At 41.1% G+C, this 19,954-nt stretch overlaps 2 protein-coding genes across 8 annotated transcripts in view; one reads left to right on the top strand and one right to left on the bottom strand.

Moving 5' to 3' along the window:
* Positions 1-19,954, bottom strand: part of ddb2 (damage-specific DNA binding protein 2) — a 75,404-nt gene that overhangs the window by 2,366 nt on the left and 53,084 nt on the right. The window contains exons 1-6 of one of the 3 annotated variants that reach the window (XM_084363357.1): positions 2,522-2,725; positions 2,281-2,416; positions 2,087-2,196; positions 1,275-1,466; positions 626-792; positions 171-270 (exon numbers count right to left, since the gene is read on the bottom strand). In XM_084363357.1, the coding sequence (XP_084219483.1) occupies positions 171-270; positions 626-792; positions 1,275-1,466; positions 2,087-2,196; positions 2,281-2,410 (699 nt within the window). In that variant the 5' untranslated portion in view covers positions 2,411-2,416; positions 2,522-2,725. Of the gene's footprint in view, positions 1-170; positions 271-625; positions 793-972; positions 1,119-1,274; positions 1,467-2,086; positions 2,197-2,280; positions 2,417-2,521; positions 2,726-19,954 lie in introns of those variants that run through there. The other 2 variants (XM_084363359.1, XM_084363358.1) reach the window with 2 other exon arrangements.
* LOC311263355 (kinesin-like protein KIF23) lies at positions 3,018-13,177 on the top strand (the record flags this gene model as incomplete). 5 transcript variants are annotated; one of them, XM_084363350.1, is made up of 24 exons in its annotated part: positions 3,019-3,191; positions 3,431-3,497; positions 3,710-3,838; positions 4,339-4,444; positions 4,631-4,767; positions 4,858-4,970; positions 5,054-5,224; positions 5,538-5,582; positions 6,441-6,553; positions 6,835-6,956; positions 7,041-7,143; positions 7,224-7,303; positions 7,381-7,500; positions 7,601-7,760; positions 7,901-8,062; positions 8,166-8,332; positions 8,425-8,598; positions 9,438-9,641; positions 10,534-10,773; positions 11,007-11,240; positions 12,077-12,165; positions 12,257-12,335; positions 12,495-12,565; positions 12,638-13,177. In XM_084363350.1, the coding sequence occupies exons 1-24, from the start codon at positions 3,178-3,180 to the stop codon at positions 12,651-12,653; spliced, it is 2,916 nt and encodes a 971-aa protein (XP_084219476.1). In that variant the 5' UTR covers positions 3,019-3,177. The 5 variants fall into 5 exon arrangements, with proteins under 5 accessions (XP_084219480.1, XP_084219476.1, XP_084219477.1 ...); XM_084363351.1 differs by lacking the exon at positions 5,538-5,582 and having other exon boundaries at positions 3,020-3,191; XM_084363352.1 differs by lacking the exon at positions 10,534-10,773 and having other exon boundaries at positions 3,020-3,191.

The following is a 19,954-nucleotide window of genomic DNA, read 5'->3' as shown; positions in this document are numbered from 1 at the left end:
CCATATGATGGAGGAAGCATTTCATTTTGTATAAAGATTTTTGTTTTACATGAGTGATTGTGGGGATGAAAAACCAGATTATATTGAAAATCAAGCATTTTTCAAGGAGTATTTACGGTAAGACTTCGTACAAACTCTACTATCATCTTCACTGTAGGATGGACACGTACCTTTTGACCATCCAAACCCAGGAGTGTGAGCTCTCCCACATTGTCTCCTGTCACAAGCATCTGTCGGCTCACAGACACATCTACACAGCAGTACCAGTAACTAAAAGAAAACGAAGAAAATGTGAGAATGTGTGAATTTACTGGATTTAACAGATGAAATATTAAACATGGATGAGACTTGTTGGGTTTTGGACTGTTGGTTGATTAATTGCTGATTGAAATAATCATAATTTGCAGCCCTAAACAAAGGTAATTCATTTGTTTTAGGCTAAAAAACAACAATAAAAACACATGATCTAATAAATGCATTGTTTTGAAACTGAAGAGCTTTTTTTTCTTTTGTCATAAAAAAGCTAAAAACTTTAGATACACGTTTTCATTTTAAACAGCGTGATAAACTTAAGCCTAACATTACAAGATCACAGCCTCTCTTTGCCGAGCGTCAGTCTTCTCACCAAACATTGTGGTGATCGTGGCCACAGTCTTGAGTTCTGGACAGAACGGTGGGCGTGTGGCCCTCAAAGCTCTGCAGGGTCAATGTGCCCTCTCCAGAAGCCGCATAGACTTTGGAAAGGTCTGTCGGGCAGAACTTCATCCCCCCGATAAAGTCTCCTGCTCCGTTCTGTGCACACAAAGACAAATGCAGGCCTATCACTGGGCAGTAATTAGCACTACACTGCCACATAAATGTGTAGCATTAAATCAATGAGGGGCCGTCTGGAGGGAAGACTGATGCTGGGCTGACTGAATCTACAATCTGTTTCGACTTGAGCTGACAGAAAACAAGGGGACGTAGTCTTACTTCAGCGTGTACGTGCTGGCAAACACTGTTAGAGTCGTCCCATTGAAATCTCGAAGTGCTGTTGTACCCCCGATAGACGAGGTGAACAGCTGAGTGGGATTTAACGGGTTAAACTTCATGTCTGTAACTGAGTCTCCAGCCCCCATCTAAGCAGAGAACCAATAACAGCAAACATGATATAAAATTAAGTAAAAATCTAATTTGCACAGTCGAAAATGTACTAGTCTTAACAGTGATGCATAATTAAAAGCATGCAGGTGTGCTGCTGCTGTAATTAACCAGGCGATCACGTGGACACTCACCCCTTCAATGAAAGTTTGTTTCGTGGGCGTCTCAAAGTCCCACAGATACAAGTCACCGCCTTTGGAGCCCACAGCCAGAGTGGTGGGATGAGTCGGGTGCCACTCCAGACAGGTGATCCTGCGGTTGAAAGGGCTGGTGGCGCCGTGGAAATGATAGGACGAGAGTGAGCGAACAAAAGGTTCCTGAAGACACTGGAAGAGACAACAGAGGTAAACTGCTCGTCAATTTAAAGTGGAAATGTATTTACAACATATGGAGTAATAAATACATTAAAATGGCCACCTTGAATTCAGACTCCCAACAAATAGGGGCAGCAGATCTCAAGAGTTTTGAGTTTGCTGCTAACTCTGCTCTGTTTATACATCCATGACTGTAGCTACCTCCTAGATTGTTTGTGCTAAATCACAATATTACCTGACACGCTGACATGACCTGTGGCAAAATCTCTGAGGTCTCTGCTTACATGTTGCAATAACAACAAATATAGAGCCAGGTCCTACATGAAAAAACTTTACACATTTACAGGAATGGGAGACACAGGGTTTTTTAGGATCAGCTCAATTTTAACTGTAGCAAGTTAATCTGGCCATGAATATGTTTCTACATAATAGAAAATAATGTACACACAGGCCTACACCATGCACACTTGCACAGGCCCTCTACAGTAACAGTACTGCATATGGACAACTTGCCAACTTTCACATACAAGTAGGAGCAGTAGTAGTAGTGCAATGTAGTAATATAATTTGATCTACACTGTTAACAGTTGCCGTATTTGCTCCCTCTGTCCAGCCTCTGAGTGAAGTCTCACCTGTCTCATCTGTGAGTGCAGACTTTGCCCCAGTGTGCTCTTGTAAATGTAGTGCAGGATGCTCCCATACCCAGTCCTCCTCTGGACTGCTGCAGGTTTGAGAGGAGGCCCTGCAAGACACACAAACCAAACTGTCATGACAAGAAGTACATTTCATGATCAGTATCACCAGCTGTCCCGTCAGGGCTGCGCACCTCGTTTAGGTTTCTCTCCATCTTTCTTGTCTCGCAGTTTTCTGGAGAGGGTTTGCTTAGAGCTCTCCCCGGCTCCTTCCCTCACTTTACCCTTTGGTTCGGAGGCATCTGACTTCGTCGGTCTTTTCATGTCTCCCTTCAGAAACAAACGACGGATCTCAATGTGCAGCACAACACTGAGGCTTTGACTCGACAGTTAAATCATTTAACAGCATCACTGAAGTGAAATTAAACTTCTCACCTGCGGTTTTCAATGTTCAGAGCTGCAGTTTCAGAGCAGGAGCTTCAGTGTTTGCATAACGCAGCTTTACACGTGAGTGTGGCTGCAAAAGTGGGTGTTTTGTAACGTGTGTGTTACTGCCTGTGGACGGTAGGTGTCAGTGTTTATCTACCAATAACCATCAGCAGACGCCATGTTTGGTGTTTAGGCGGGACTACAAAATGACGTCAGATCAGCGTTCTTTTTTCAGGGGCTTTATTTGATAAATAAAAACACACACTTCGCTTATGGGAGTCAGACTTATACATTAACATCTATCTCAGCACATACTCCACTTAGTATATGTATTTCTAATCTGCTTGTAAAAGTGCAACATTCACAAATTTGACGAAATCTGCCAAACATTGTCACTACTCAATAAAAGTAATAATAATAATAATAATAATAATAATGTATTATTATTATTACTACTATATAATAATTAAAACAATAGGTTACATATTTGACATTTTTGTGGTTCCCGGTAGTTTCCAGAAAATGGCCGGAAGTGAAGGCGGAAACACGTGATCGGTTGTTATGGAATCTGATTGGCTGCTGCCGCCTCGTTCTCCGGAGGGAAAGTTCAAAATTGTAGGAACAGGAACGGTCAAACTAACGAGACAAGAAGCAGAGATACAATGATCAGACAAGCGTAAGTACACTTTAATGTTGCTTTTTTCACCGGGTCTAAAGTACATTGCCTACAATTGTTATCCTAAACCCAAATATCGTGTTGGACTTTTGCTTAGCCGCTTGTAAACGGAATCCAAACAATAGAAGTTAGTTAGCTAAGCCGTAACGTTAGCCTGAGGCTTTGTTAACGCATCATCGCTTTACTGTAATCAAAGGCTAACAGTGTACTGTGCTAATGAAAGATGATTAATGTTTCAGGAAGGGGAGAACTCCCCGCAGGCCTCCTCCCAAAAAGCCTCCCAACAACCAGAAAGACCCGGTTGGGGTAAGTCACTACGTTGTTCAGTAAATTATTGTTTATATTAGCAAACACAGACTGCACGTTAGCATTCAATGCTAATGCTTACGTAGTTGTAACGTTTGTTGTGCATTAAAGCGTGTTACTAATTTACTGGATTTCCACGGATCATAAAGTGACTTTCATTAAGGAGTAAACACGTCCTCCTGAAGCACATCTGACTGATGTATTTTCCTCAGGTGTACTGTCGTGTCCGGCCCCTGGGTGTGGAGGACGAGGAGTGCTGCATTGAGGTCATCAGCAGCTCCACCATCCAGCTACATGCACCTGAAGGCTTCAAAACAAACAGAAATGGAGAGTACAAAGAGGTAACACCTGGACTAGTTTTTATGTTCTCCTCCTTTGTTCTAGTACTTGAGGGAAATAGCAGAGGTATTTGTCATCATTTGCACAGGTGTTTGCATGTCAGATAAGTAATGTAATCTCTCCAGTCTGGAGGTTGGACAACCAGAAGGAGCAGAGTAGAGCAGCCCCTCCTTCACATTGAGGGAGTGATTCAAAATGTTTTAGGAATGCCTCTCAGACTCCTCCCTGTGGAGGCATTCCAGACCAGATCTAACTGAGGAATCCTCATAACAGACCTTTTTTTGAAAGAGAAACTTGTGGCCTGTTTATATAAAGATTTTTATCTTCAGTAGGAAACAATAGGCTTGATGCTGAGTGCCACAGAAAGGCTCAGGATGTCAGAAAGTACGGAGACAAAATATCCTGTTCTTGGTTTCAATCTTGTTATGTTTATTTGGTGGAAATAAGACAACATATGATAATGCCAGCCTTAAATATACCAACTCATCTCTTTTGCTTGCAGACACAGTATTCCTTCAAAAGAGTATTTGGAGTTTCAATATCTCAGATGGAGCTTTTTGAGCATGTGGCCAAACCTCTTGTCGACGATCTCATCCATGGAAAAAATGGTAAGAGCACTGGCTGGCTTCTTTAAAAAAAAAAAAACCCAGTTAACTATAGCTTGATTTGACTTATTTATCTCGTAATTTCTCCTCCGACTGAACTTTCCCTGCATTTCAACATGCTCAGGAAAAGCGCTGTTTAGCTTTGAGATTATTATTGGCAGCTGATTGTCTCCGCTCTTGATGTTGCAGGTCTACTCTTTACGTATGGGGTGACGGGAAGTGGAAAGACGTTCACCATGACGGGCTCTCCAGGCCAGGGTGGACTCCTACCTCGCTCGCTTGACATGATCTTCAACAGTATAGGACCCTACCAGGCCAAAAGATATGTAAGACAGGAACCTCTCTCGTACCCATATTCCTTTCTCATTCTTGAATCTGTACATTATGATTTCATACTTCTTGTTTTGTTTTTTCAGGTTTTTAAGACGGATGACAAAAATGGTATGGAGGTCCAGAATGAAGTTGATGCTTTGTTGGAACGCCAAAGGCGAGAAAACAACTTGCCTGTTCCTAAAACACCCTCTGCCAGGTAAATCCTTAGTCCTCAGAAATACTGCGGTTTCTACAGTGTAACTGATATATATAACCTGAAAATCACTTCCTTGATTTCAGACAAAAGGTTGACCCTGAGATTGCTGACATGATTAAGCCGGAGGAGGCTTATAAAGCAGATGGTGTGGACGAGGACAGCAGCTTCAGCGTCTTCGTCTCCTACATAGAAATCTACAACAACTACATCTATGATCTCCTGGAGGAAACTCAGGAGGATGTAATCAAACCAAAGTGAGTTCAGAGAAAGTGAAGTGAAAGGAACATAATTCAGATGTATAAATGTGAATTGAAAGACAGATTTTAACTGTTTTGAGAAGTGTCGTGGGTTTTAAAGGAGATTATTTTATATCAGAGTAGCTGGAAGAAGATCCTGCACACTGTCTATCTTGCAAAAATACATTTATTGTTGACCGTGAGCAGGACTATGCTTGCGACTTTTGATCCACTCTACCGTCTCCGCATGTGTCTCATGTAATAGATGTGCGAAGTGTTCTTCTGTTCAGAGTAGCTTGAAGACAGAATTATTGTCCTTTCTTTTTACTAGGTGGAATGGTGGAGGCACACCTCTGCGCCAGAACACTGAGTTCATGTATGTGACCAGTGAATACTCGTACATCAGCCTAGTAGCCTGATTAAGATGAACTTTCTCTCCTTAATGTGTAACCTAGATCGTAAGTGGAGCCTTGTGAACGCTGGAGACATTTTCAAACTTACAAAAATGTTGTGGAAACTTCTTTTAGAAAAACTAAATCTATAAAAGTGATATCATAACAACTAAGAAGTTACCAAGAAGTAGGGCTGGGTATTATTTGAAATATTTTCAATGTTTTCTTTATATTAATGCTGATATTAGTAACGGATACAAACGATACCTTTTATCTATTGGATTATTTTATTAATGGATGTAAAAAACACATCAATCCAAGGGATAACATTAAAACATTATTAAAAATTATATTATTATTCGTTAATCCACAAAATAATGGCTAAATTAATCAACAGTAATAATAATAAAAAATGTTTTCATGCTTCTTAAATTTAAAAATACAACCAGCTGTACAAAAACTTTCTAAAAACTTTTTTTAAAATACTTAAATAAAATACAGTTAAATTGGCAATTTAAATCAAAGTTACATTTTGGTACTCTGTGCTGCAGTCTGATTGCAGGCCACACCAGTTAATGTCTCCAGTGTTGACGAGAGTTCCTTTAGTCCCCAAAAATCATTACATTTCCCTGCTGCTGCTTGTAGTCTGTTATGTTATCTTATGGCTAAGCTCCTGAATGTCCTTAAACCTTCTGTCTGTTGCTTTGGATGGCGCTTCATGATCGTAATTGTCTGATTATTTCCCATGGCTGGAATCAAGCACACCCCACCCCTCCTCCAAATGTTTGATTCTCATTTGTTCCACATCTTCAGTGAGTAACCCCCTTTTTCTCTCAATGTAGACCACCTCAGTCTAGAATCCTCAGAGAAGATCAGAATCACAACATGTATGTGGCTGGTTGCATGGAGGTCGAAGTCAAATCTGCAGAGGAGGCTTTTCAAGTATTCTGGAGAGGTAAGCTGTACATTTAGAAACCAAAGAGTCAAAGAAAAAGGAATAAGGAAAATTACTGCACTGATGATTGTAGATGTGACTGACCTGGCACTGCTTGCCTCTGGGTTTGCTTTGGCCAGGAAATGACCCTGTTTAATCTTCTCTCTGAGCAGGTCTTTTATGAGCTAAATGGATCAACTGGCGTTTTGTGTCAAAACCAGAGTAGCTCAAATTCACATGTGAAGATGATATCTGTGAATCTAGATACTTGAAAATTGTTGCCTTTTACTATGGTGTTCCAGGTCAGAAAAAGAGGAAGGTTGCCAACACCTGCCTGAACAGAGAGTCCAGTCGCTCCCACAGTGTGCTCATTATTAAACTGGCTCAGGCTCCTCTTGATGCTGAAGGCGACAACGTCCTCCAGGTCAGTTAGAACTGAAAGCCAAATGGCTGGTCCCGGAGTTGAAAGCCCCAACACTGAAGGCTTTTTTTAAATCTTGTTTTACAGGATAAAAACCAGGTGACTGTTAGTCAGCTGTGCCTGGTGGACTTGGCAGGAAGTGAGCGCACTGGTAGGACGGGGGCAGAAGGAACCCGTATACGTGAAGCAGGTGTGTTACCCAAACATCCAGATTTTGGTTTATTTGTAGCTGAAGGTCATGTGAGATTGAACAACTTTCTTACCCTGTAGGTAACATTAATCAGTCTTTGCTGAATCTGCGGACGTGCATCGAGATACTTCGGGAAAACCAGATGTGTGGCACAAACAGGGTATGAGTTACTAAAGCTGCACACTGTTGTTATATTTACAAATGAACCATGTAGATAATGTAAGTTGTCTCCTACAGATGGTCCCCTACAGAGACTCTAAAGTAACCCATCTGTTCAAGAATTACTTTGACGGAGAGGGCAAAGTCAAAATGGTTGTTTGTGTGAATCCCAAAGCTGACGACTACGAGGAGACCTTGGTATGTTCATCTGATAGTTAAACTGTCTCCATTACTTTACACTGAATGAACACGTAAGTCGCTTTTCGTCTGACGCACAAGAGGCGCTCTGTTTGTCCAGCTGGTGATGCGGTTTGCAGAGATGACCCAGGAGGTGGAAGTGGCTCGGCCGGTGGACAGGCCCATCTGTGGCTTCACCCCGGGCCGTCGCCATAGAAACCAGGCCTTTAAAGAGGAACTGTCTCGCAAGCTTGACGAGCGTGGCGGTCCAGTAGACAGAGGTAAGTTATGCACCGAGTAAGACAGCCCAAACAAATTTCCAAAAAAATGTCTGTGTGGGCCAAAACTGTATTTGTATATATGGAATATGTTGTACTCTTACAGACAGCTGCCAGTTGGTAAATTGTCTGTTCCCTTTTAGATGTGCCCTCTGTTATAAGCCACTTGGTGCAGAACCTCCCACCTCTACCCTCTTGTGAGCTGACCGACCCTCATGATGACATCACCCTGCCCAGGCTGATCGAAGCTCTGCAGCACAGACACAGCATCAGACAGATGATGATTGACGAATACAGCCAAGCAGGTGCCCACTCGCATGCTAGCTCAATCCTCGCCTCTCAGCTTTGACAATTAGATGAGAAGTTGGATCTTTTGTCTTGGTCACATAATTTTCCTTTGTTATTTAGCCAACATGATGAAGGCCATGCTTCAGGATCTGGACGGCAACCTCGTTTCCAAAGAAAATTTTATTCACGAGCAAACTGGCAAACTGGTAGAGAAGGACAAAGTTATCCAGACCAACAAGGCAGAGCTCGAACGCTTGGAGAAGAGAACCAAGATGCAAGAACACAAGGTGAGGGACGACATCATTTAAACGTCCTAGAGATTGCTGGTTTGTAGATGTGTTGCTCAGTTTCTTAAATGTCCCACATGGTTCTGTTCCAGATTGATATCCTGCAGAAAACAACTAAAATCTATGAAGATGACAAGCGTTCACTGCGGCAGGAGCTGGAAACCAGGGAGCAGAGGTTGCATAGGGAGCTGACCGACAAGAAACGCATCGAGCAGCGCATGCACGGCGTGGTCTCTGATACCAAGTACAAGTGGGAGAAAGAATGTGTGAGTTACTCCTCTTTTAACACAGATGTTGAATAAAATTAAGTTGTCTTCTGTGCCCTGTAAACTACAGCAGCCCTGAGGTGAGAATGAGGAAAATACATTTCTGTTGAGCAGGATTATTTTCTAAGCTTTTTTCCCCTTTGATGTTTGACAGGTGAAGGTTTTTTGTCAGGGTCAAGTGGTTGTTGTAATATAATCACTTGAATCACTACCCAATCTTCTGAGTGGGATTAAAAGTATTCATTCTTATTCAGAATGCACAAAATAGATTTTTTTTTCCCCCCATTTATACGATACACTGATTTAACAATTTTGTATTGTAAAAAGAACATCTTCTCACAATAGTTGATGCACGCATGGGGGTAGAAAGGGTCTGATGTATTGAGCAAAACTGCATGGTTTAGTATTCCATAGCTCTAATAAGATTTGGCCCTTGTAGACCTTTTCCCTCTGGGTCATTCCATGCTAACTCACATTGGGCCTCCCAGTTCATGTCATGGATTTTCTTGAAAGGATTCATGTTAAAACTTCTATTAAACTCAGGGGACCTTGGAAAAGGGACCTTTGGTACTCCAAATACCCTTTTAAGGTATGACATTTTGGCTCTCAGAGTTAAATTTGATCATTCTTGTGATTCTTTGTAAGTGTATTCTGAGCCTCACCAATCGCTTATTTTTCACTGAATCTGGTTGAAACTTGTCCTGAACATCCAAGTATTTTTGGCACCATATTCATTTAAATAGTTGTTGCAGAATATAAACACTTTCCCAATAACCATTTGACTTTTTGTACAGTCAGTGGTGTTGCACTTAAACCTTTTGCCTTCTCTTGCTCTGCAGGACAGACGCGTTAATGCGATGCAGCTGGAGATGCAAAACAAGCTCTGGGTGAAAGACGAGAAGCTGAAGCAGCTCAAGGCCATCGTGACAGAAAGCAGGACTCCAGGTCGTCCTGATCCTCCACCGCGTCAGACGCAGCCAAAGCGGCCTTCTAGAGAGGAACGCCTCCCTGCAAAGAGATCGGCCTCCCCCTCTCCTGTCCCTGTATGTTGTATTGACAATGCACATGTAGAGCACCTGCCTAACTCCTGATTAATGTATCAGTTACTTAATATTGTTAAATGATATGACAGCAGTTTAACACAACTCTGTCCCTTCACTTTTAGCAGCTACTGTGATCTTCTCTGCAAAACTAAAACACTTTCCTGACTGGACTAACATCACTAATCCAAATGTGGCCACAGTAGATACAATAACAAACACCTGTACTTTATAATGCAGTACAGTGCATTAGTCCTGCAGCACCTAACTACTGTTGTGGACCTCAAAGTACATTTTTGACGAGAGCTTTTCACGGAAGAGTTGATTCAGTTCTGTGGAATAGGGCTGCGACTAACTTATTTTCATTGTTTATTGATCTATGATGATTTTTCTTCGATTATTCAAATGTTTAATCTATAAAATGTCAGAAAATAGTGAAAAATGTCCACCACCTGAGATATTTTATGTGCAATAAAACAGAAAAGCAGATAATGTTCAGATTAAAGAAGCTGAAATCATCAAAGTTGATGCCAATTAATTACAGTCAGGTAATCAACTGATTTTTTTTTTTTCAGCTCTACATTTAAATACAGTAGGCAGCAAAATATATTGGGCTGCAAGTTAACGATGGTTTTCATTATTGATGATGATTGATGATTTAATCAGTGGAGTATTTCTTAAATTTATCTACCTATCAAAATAACAGAATTTAGTCTTCATTTTTGCAACCTAATGGTCCACAGAAAAGTTAGAATTTATTGCAAGGCTGTTTGTTTGATGTTTCTGCTGTTGTAACATTTGAGTCTTGTTTAATGTCTTTGAACTAACTTTGTACTCTGTATATAATCATGCATGTATGTATGTAACTGTGCAGTCTTTTCACTTTGCTCCCCAGCTCCCTGTTGATTCTCCCCTTGTCACGCCAGTGCCAGTCAGTCCCACTAGAGTTGAGGAGGTTGAAATGAACCCAAGGCCCAGACAGGGTCACCATTCCCCTTGTACGCCAACGAGAACCCAGTCCCCAGCAGGCGATTCAGACAGCTGTGCCAGGAGGAGAGCTATGTGTTTGACTAGAGAGGAGGAGGAGAACAACTCTCCTACATTTGATCTAAACCTAACTGAGATAAGCTACAGGGTCAGTGAGTTAGCTACAGGCAGCAACATGAGGTTTAAATGAGTGAGTAGGCTTCACCCCTCTAATCAGGCTAATATTGGACACCATTTTCCTCAATTTTAGGTTCCTACAGCTGAACAAGCTATTTACTAATTTCATGACTGATAGCTTTGTCAGAATTTGATGTAATCCTTTACTCCAGTTTTACGTATGTATGTTTTTTCCTCCCTTTTAACTGTCAACCCGCTCTGAAGACGTCAACGCCAGTGCGGCCGTTGCACCGACGCTCCCGCTCTGCTGGCGGGGAGAAATGGGTGGACCACAAGCCCACTTCTAGTATGGACTTGGGAACAGTTTTGCAGCCAGTCATCCCCAACTCCATCCAGGTGTCTGCACCCAGTGAGAAGGCCCTGTCAAAGTGTGACAGATATGTGTTAACACACCAGGAGGTTGCCTCTGATGGCGAGATACAGACCAAACTTATTAAGGTAAGTACGCTGCAACAGGATATTCGAAAATGTCTTTATTTAATATCAAATGCTTTTATATTTAGAATGATTTGCTATTTAGTTTCTTTGTATTAGTCTGATATCCTGTTCATGTTGGCTGTTTTCTTTTTGGGAGGGTCTAATCAATAGTTTTTGCAGTATCCTCCAACACTGCAGTCACAGTTGAAGCTGCTATTGTTGTTGGGAGCAGTTAATGTTTTTAAATTCTATCACATGTAGGATCATTTGTTGTGAGTCAAGTTAAAGATATAATCTGTAAAGGTTTTGTCAATCTCAGCCATGCTTGTTGCAGTTGTTCTGGTTCTGGGACAGGAAGGTAATCACCAGCCAGTACATGTGGATCAGCAAATCATTACACTTACCATGACTACTGGACACATTTTATATAGTTTCTCTCTATTAAATTGCATTAATGAGTAACAAGCACACATAACAAATGCACTTGCTTGAAAAATATGAATATGAGAAGAAGTGGCCTCTGTCTTGCTCTCAAGCTACTTTGGCACATTTCCTTCAGTAAATGGATTGTTGGCAAGGACCAGATCAATAAAGATGGTGTTGGGTGCCTTGGGAAAAGGAGGATAGTTGAGACAAAGCCTCTTTAAATATTTACCTTCTGGACATCTGATCGACTGAGTACTGGCATGCTACATCCTGCGTGGACGGTATAAAAAAGTGCTTAGAGGCAATGGGGCTTTTTGGAGAAGAGAGCTGAAACCCAACATTTTTCCTGAACTGGACCCGCAGTGTGGTTGGCACATGTCAACTACTAGTTAAGATTAACTAATCCCTTATACTTGTTCTTCATTTTTCAGGGTGAGGTGATTAAGACCAGAGGAGGAGGACAGTCTGTCCAGTTCACCGACATCGAGACACTAAAACAGGAGCTCACTACAGTCCCAGGGTAACAGCCTACAGCCAGTTATTAGCTGCAGATTTGCTGCATATTGATAATGTTTTAACATTTCTTTCTCACTTTACTTTTGTGTCTGAAGCCGCAAAAGAAAATCCTCTGAAGGCAAACCTCCTAATGGAGATCGAGCAGATGGGGCTTGGAGTGATGTGGAGACAAGGGTAGGATGATGATATCTGATAAGTCTACATTAAACTACAGTTGAATGCATGTCTCGGTTTAGACAGCAGATAGATTAAGTAATGAACTTGACTTTGCATGTGTTTGTTCAGATTAATGTAACTTTACAGGCACTTCACAATTTATCTTTTTGTTCGCAGTGCTCTGTGGCTGTGGAGATGAGGGCTGGATCAAACATGGGTCCTGGCTATGAGCATCATGGGATCACTAAGTAAGCTGTCTTTTATTTTTAATAGCATTTCCTCTGCATTACGTAGTATTTAATTAACTCTATTCTCTACAGGCGCAGAAAACCCTGAAAGCAGCCGCCAGCTGCTCCAGTGATCACTCCCTTCTGTCCTCACCTGGCTGTTGTGCAATAGTCTGAACTTTTTTTATATTTTTAGCTCTAGTGATAATATTTAAACATTTCCATGCTTATATATGCAAAAGTGTATATACATAGATCACCAAAGCTACTTTTTAAAATATTTTATATCTTGAACCAATAGAAAACAGGTGTTATTTGACTGGATGTTGGCAAATATTTAGTTACTGTGGCCCTGCTGCTGAAAAGAGTCTGTGTGCACATTTGTGTTTAATAATGTAATCACATTTGTTACTTGGCGTGTGAGGAGACATTGTGAAGCTGCCACATGTTGTTTTGTGTCCACAACATACTGTCTCTGTGTGCTGATTGGTAGATTATGTTGAGCTTCAAGTAGAGTTTGAATAATCAAGTTCTTTTTGAGTGTCTTTTATATATAATTGCTTCTGCCACTGATAAAACTGAGCTCTCCTGCCTTCACTGTAAACTCGGGAATAAAACTCCTTTGCAGCACCAGTTTGTTGTGTTTTATATACACTGAAGAATACAATGCAAACTTGACATTACTGTGCGTAACGCTCCAAGCAACTGGCACTGGGATCATTTCTGAACACTAGATGGCAGCACAGGACCGCTTTACATTATACATCTTAAACATGGGGTCACTTGCACTGCAGGAGTACTTGAGGTATTAATACAGCAGGGAGACATCCCTCATACTGCACTGTTCAGTAAGCATGTTAATGACAAGAAATACTGACTGAATTTCATTGAACACAAGCGCAGATCTGAAGTGCCATCTGATATATTCGAACATCTCTGCTGTTGCCAGGTCCACGTTTGTGCTGCTTTAAAACAACAGATTAAAAAATCTTTAGCAATCAGCAGAACAGTTGATGGGCTAATGAGGAGAGACTGCCTGTTTATTTCAAAATGATGTTTGAGAAGTGATTTAATGTTGACTTGGAGCTCTGGGCGATCCTCTGCCAAGAGTGTAGCAATATTCTGTGTCATATAAACAAAGTCTGCTTTCAATTACTTTGCAGAAATTGCTTTCCTGTGCTCATGCTTGATTAGATATTCATTATGTTAAACAAGACACCTTGTATATAAATCCATATTAAATTAGCCTGGTTGGCTGCCTTCAGGTTGAGTCAGCTGCATTAAAAAGGTTGAGTATGTCCTGGCCTTCACCGTGGTGTGGTTTGTTTTCTCTCTGGGTTTGGTGGCCTGGTCATGACCTGCAAGCTTTTTTATTTATTTTTGTTAATCCACACCATATATATACTCCTTTTATGAGTAAAAGTACCTTTTGGGTGAAAACTAAGCCTCTGTTAGATTATTGGATTCTTTATTTTATGTTGAAGCAGCATTTTAATGTTGTATCTGATGGTGGTGGGGGTAATTTTAACAACTTTTAATGGTGTGCATCAAACAATGCATCACATTTTATATGCAGATAGTATGTTTTCTACTGTAAAATAGTGATCTTTAAAGTAATTCATAACTACAACCGTAAATGTAGGCAGGTAGACCGTCGCATATTTAGCTCTGAAATGTGGGGAAGACGTCTCAAGTAGCCTAAAATGGGTTCAGTAACTCAAAAATGTTTATAAGTACTTTCTACTGCTGTATTTGTATTTTTGCTGCTTTCAGCTGTGATAAAAAGGTATTCTGTAAATTATTGACTGAAAAATACATTATACATTTCAAACCAATGTCAGCAGATGGGAGTGTGAGAAAACAATTAAGCTCGAAAACTGCTGCACAAATCCAACTTCATCAAATGTCAGTGTCCAGTTTCGCCCTCTCTTGTCAGCTGAGCATCACCAGTCTAATGACCAGCTGAAGCCATTGGTACAGTCATCCAGGCTTCGAGTGGACAGTTGAAATCTCATCTACCAGCGGTCTGGCTGGGTTTCAATTGGAAAGCACTGGAGAGTGACTAACATGGAGTCTCTTGGAGAGGGTCAAGAGCCAAGAGCAACCAGTGGCCATTAAATTCACTCCTATGAGATATCGAGTGCTTTGCTTTTTGACCAGGCTCTGTTTGATGTGCTGCACCACACTATTATCCCCAGCTCCTCACTGCAAGCCCTCCACATCCAAGTGGCGTGAGCATTATAAAGAAGTTATTATGAAACTCCTGTTGCACCCATGATCAACGTTACAAGGTTCAAAGAGACACTTGAGGAAAATAAATGAAAACTGCACTCAAAGGTCCGCAATAAGCATAAAACCAATTCTTGAAGAAAACACAGTTCATCCGACTCTATAGTAAGAATACATCGCTCTGTGTTTCAGGGCGTCAGGCTTATGATTATGCTTATCAATGTTATTAAACTTGCTGAAGGGAATTTGGATGTTCTACTTGAATACACACAGTCAATTAGACCATCTCAGATTTTAAAAGGGCTAGCCTAATTGCAATGTTTTATTGACTCTTTGCTTGAATGGCTCTGATAAAGAGGTCTTAAGCTGCCTTTTGGCACAGGCAGCATGAAATAATTTTCACACCAATCCAGGACGCTGATGAGGTCCATTCAGAATTCAGCGGCCCAAAATAGCACTGTCCTCAATTACACATGTCATATAATCCTTTTCTCAACTGTGTGAAGTTAAAACCATGTTGTCTACTTTCATAACATGTTATTTTACTCACTGATAGCTCGGCAGATGACATTTTTATATAATTTAAAGTTACCACTTGATCGTCAATTTGGAGTCTGTTTGTGTCCACCTCTTAAATGTTAGTCCAAAGTTCCCCACGTACTCCCGAAGGAAATATCTTGTTTTTTAGTTGTCAAATGTTCGACATAGATGTAGTGAAGAGCCAAAGCCAAAAAAGTTTGACTTACAAGCAGCAACAAACAAACTTCCTTTCATTTTCTCTCACACATCACAAACACCAACAATTCCTCCCTACGGCAACTCTAACGGGACACACTACTGTTATGTGCTCTCTGGTAGGAGGCCTTTTAAATCATAACGTGACAATAATATAGAGCGCAGTAGTCGATGACAGTCAGTCATTGACGATGGACCCTATTATGTAGAGAGAGTTTTTGGAGATGAAAACAACAAGCCGGTGCAGCTAAAAACAATGCCACGAGAGCAGAGAGAGTGAAATAAAACTATTAAGTTGAGGGCCCGAAAATCAAAAGAAGAGAGTGCTTGAAAGCTCCATAGATCTGTAGGTTTGTCACTATGAGTCACACTTTTCACATTACACATAGTCATTTGATCCATTGTTGCTATAAAATATGGATTACTGCCGCTTTAAAGTAGCTATTTTGATTTGGCAAATTTGACTTTAGCAGCAGGTTCATGACCTCTTTCGGCTTACATGATTAACACGCTGTTCTGAATCAGACTGTGAAAAGTGGGCATGAGTTTAAATAGGTGTGATGAAAGTGTAACCCTATCCAGTCACACTCTATACTTGGCTGCACGGGGCATCCGAGGAATGATAGCGGTTTCAGTTGCTTCCAAAGCTGTATCATAACAACTGAATGGTTGCTGATTTGAAGGGCATGTTGAAGCAAGCAGCTCAATCACAGCCACAGCTGTCCTTTAAACCAGAACCCATTACAAGGTTTTTTGCCTACTTTTAGTGGCGAGGATGACAATCCCTGACAATGAAAGTCAATTAGTGGGAAACACAAGTAAATACTGCATGAGAGCAGAGCTTTGCAAATCACAGCTCTGAGAAGGGTCTGTACACTACGTCTTCATATGTCAAGGCCGTGGCTGCCTGCCAGCTAAGTGTGTCGGGCCAGAAAGATATGCGAATGCAGATGAGTGTTGACAGCCAGTCAATTGTCATTCAGCCCATCTCCCGGCCTCTTGGGACTCATCTGGCTTTTTTTCCCTTTTTTTTTCTTTTTTTGCTGGGCTGTTCTTCGCCGCTTGCTTGCTCGTCTCACGCTCCTCTGCCTTAATGCATACTAAAAATGCACAGTGGAGGCATGAGGCGCCGTGTTCAGTGTTAATAAAAGGTAAAAGCTCCCACGCTCTCTTTTCTGCTGCTGCGGCTGTGACGAGCAGATGGGTCAAAGAGTCACAAACTCGCAGAGACTCCCGGAGGTAAAGTTTGGTTTTTCAGCTGTTTAGAAGCACATTGGATGAGAATTGCTCTGACCCTTAAGCGCATGTGGTTAGTGGTTCAGAACACCTCATCCCATCTGCTGCTGCCTCCTCCTCCTCCTCCTGCTCTGATTTCTAGTACGATATGTCACTTAGCTGCTCTTACTTTATGCATTTTTTCCATAGATGACTCGAGCAGATGTTCAGTCTGTCACTGTCCATTTTATGGGCCGACGTCCATGTTATCATTTCGAGCTTGTAAAGAGGAATCCATTTGTCCTCGTGCTTGTTGTTGTGGTTACACATCAGCACTGAGAGAGTTGACCTCTGACAAACAAAATCCAAGACATGACTGATTTCTTAGTGCAAATATTGGAAGCCATTGTTGTGTAGGCCCATTATAGCCAAATTGGGCTGAATAGTGTTTTTTCCTCCCTGTCTTTGTTCTTGGCAGTCGACTAAGTGCTTGCAGCTGTCAGTTGAGTGCATTCTCCTTGCCCAGTATATGTGGCTTGGCTGCACTTTTAGCTGGCTGTGTCCTTACTGTGGTGACAGTATGCCATGACTGATTTCCGTTGACTCACTTTCATTGTAACCACAACGTGTCCCTCACAGAAAAATCCGACTGTGTTTTTTACAAGTGGTTGATCTCATCTAGTTAACGCGGCTCAGTATATCTGGGCTTTGCGTGCAGTTGGCTGATTATTTAAGCAATGCTCCAAGCAGTTTGCTGATGAAATGAAAGGAGAGGCGATGCCAGAAATGATTGTACTGACAATGGCACAATGCAGGATGATGTATGATGACTAAATGGTATTTGGATGTGGTGGGGATTGACTCAACTTTCTCACATCACATGAATCTTCTAGGTTTCAGCGCTGCACGTACAAAGAATAAATGAGCGTTAAAAACACCTCTTATTAACCGGCTACACTGATATCTGTGAGTCCTTGTTTGCTGCAAAGAAGGAGAATTGTATTTCAAACCTTTGTCCTGCCAGCGCTTTCATGCAAATTCCTCACACTGAGGCTTATCTGTGAACAATCATAGGTGGCATTTGGAAGAGGGTGAAATAACACCACATGATTTTCATATCTGCATAAAGCTCAGTCAGGTCCCTACACACAAAAGTCCCACGCAAAAGCAAACACAAAAGCCTCTTTGAACGCACACATCAGCTGTTTATCTTAAAATAGTCTGCCACACTGCTGCTCTTATCCTTGCACATTGCACTTTGTAAATGGTAGGCAATTACACACAGCGCATTAAGGAGTTGTTATTTAATTCATTAGATATGGCTAAGTTGCAAAGTTCATTCATTCTAATAAAGCAGCAACTTTTATCACACAGAGCCAGGTACGAGTAGAAAGGCTGAGATTACAGCATCCATGTGCACAAATAAGATTAGAGCGCTGGCTGCGACTGCTGTTGACAAGGTGAATGGGACAGTTGTTCCTAAAAGCAAAAACAATGGATGACTGTGGGTTCATATAATTCACAGAGCATGCTATTTTCACGGTGCGTTTATCCGCATGATTAATGTCCGTTCAGGTTTGCATTTGAACATTACCTGAGGAACACATCTGCATCTGCCTTACTGGATGCTAATGATCCAGCGCACACCTAATAAACTGAAGTGAGAATTCAAATGAGGCTCAACCTGCCTGCGAGGCTAGCTTAAGCAAACACCAGGACAGCTGGCAGAGAAATCATTGTGACTAATGGTCTCAGTGTGAGACAGGAGCAGGGCTGTGGGTGGTTGTTTTACCATGCTAAGAAGAACAGACTTTGTTTGTCTTTCTATAGCATACAGCGTGACTGTGTGATTCTGGAAGTGTTGGCTTTGTTTTTGTTTGCTTTGCTTTACTGGCCACTGTGGTGCGACAACAGGAATTATCAAAAAATGTGTTTTTGCTGTACATGTTTTTCTCCCGAGAACGAGGTGACCTTATGAAAATGCATGAATCAGGGATGCACAATTATGTCGGCTCGTCATCTGTTTCGGCTGGTAAAATGAAATATCAGCTTGAAATGAACATTTCTGTCAACATGACAGGCCGATAAGCTCATCCTGTTTTCAGCAGGCTTTTGAACTTATCATTGTCTGAAAGAGCACTTTAATAAATGACTAAATGAATAAATTATAGTCACACTAAAGAGACATTTTGTAGGAGTTTTTTGAGGAAAACCTGCTGTGTGGAAAATATTGTTTAAGCCATGACGATTTTGATTGATGTAGCTTTTATTCTCAAATAACAATGAGTCTAAAATAAATTGAACATGGCTGACTTACATGAAATCTTTGTAATTTATCAATATATTAATGATTCATTTCATATACCTGTATTTGTACTCAGATTTTGGAGGTCTAGTCTCTGTCTGGGATTATGTTTATGTAATGTTATGTTTTGTTATGTTGGGTCATGTATGTAACAGAATTAAAAATATAAATTAAATAACTATATAAGGAATACGAAGGATAATAGATGGATATTAAAGGGTAAATCTGTTTACAGTTCTTGCTGAGTACTACTGCACATGTGACAAAAGGAGTATAGAGCCTTTTGTGGCTCAAGAGATATCGCCTTTTTGCATGTAATCTGATAAATTGCCTCCAGTGATGTCAATCAGTGGCTAAGCTGCACTGTGGGTAATGCAGGCTCCAGGTTTTGAAAGGTTAGTGACAGTGTTATAGTGCAATGATGGATCGGTGGACTGCAAAACCTGCTGCCTAAATTACCCACAATGTGTCAATCGTCAGAGTGACATCACTGGATGTAATTTACCAATTTATCAGATTACGTGCAGCTTCCTCTTGAGCCACAAAAGGCTTTTAACCTACTTTTGTGATGTGTAAAATTTGTGAAGTTGCCCTTTAAATATGTGCATGTGATGCAAAATGTTACAAGTGAGTAGTTTTCATTATTTTGCCCTGTGAATTGTACATTTCAAAAAGCATTGAATATCTGCATCTGCCAGTGGGTCATCATGATAAGAGGTGTTATAATATGTTAATACTAAATATCTGCAAATATTCATGAGGTGATTGGACAAATCAGAGACTGTTTATAACGTCACTTGGAGGTGTGACGCTTTCCTCCGTCAACTCGTGTTTACTGTATTTGGATTCTGCAGCTCGGGCTCCGCCACTGTGGTAAACATAATGTACTATGACCTGTCCTCAGGGCAAATGATCTGATTTGCTCT

Source organism: Pagrus pagrus (genome assembly GCF_965226575.1).
Source record: "Pagrus pagrus genome assembly, chromosome: 10".
NCBI lineage: Eukaryota > Metazoa > Chordata > Actinopteri > Spariformes > Sparidae > Pagrus > Pagrus pagrus.
The sequence above is the reverse complement of the archived record's forward strand: the minus strand, read 5'-3'. Positions and strand labels throughout refer to the sequence as shown.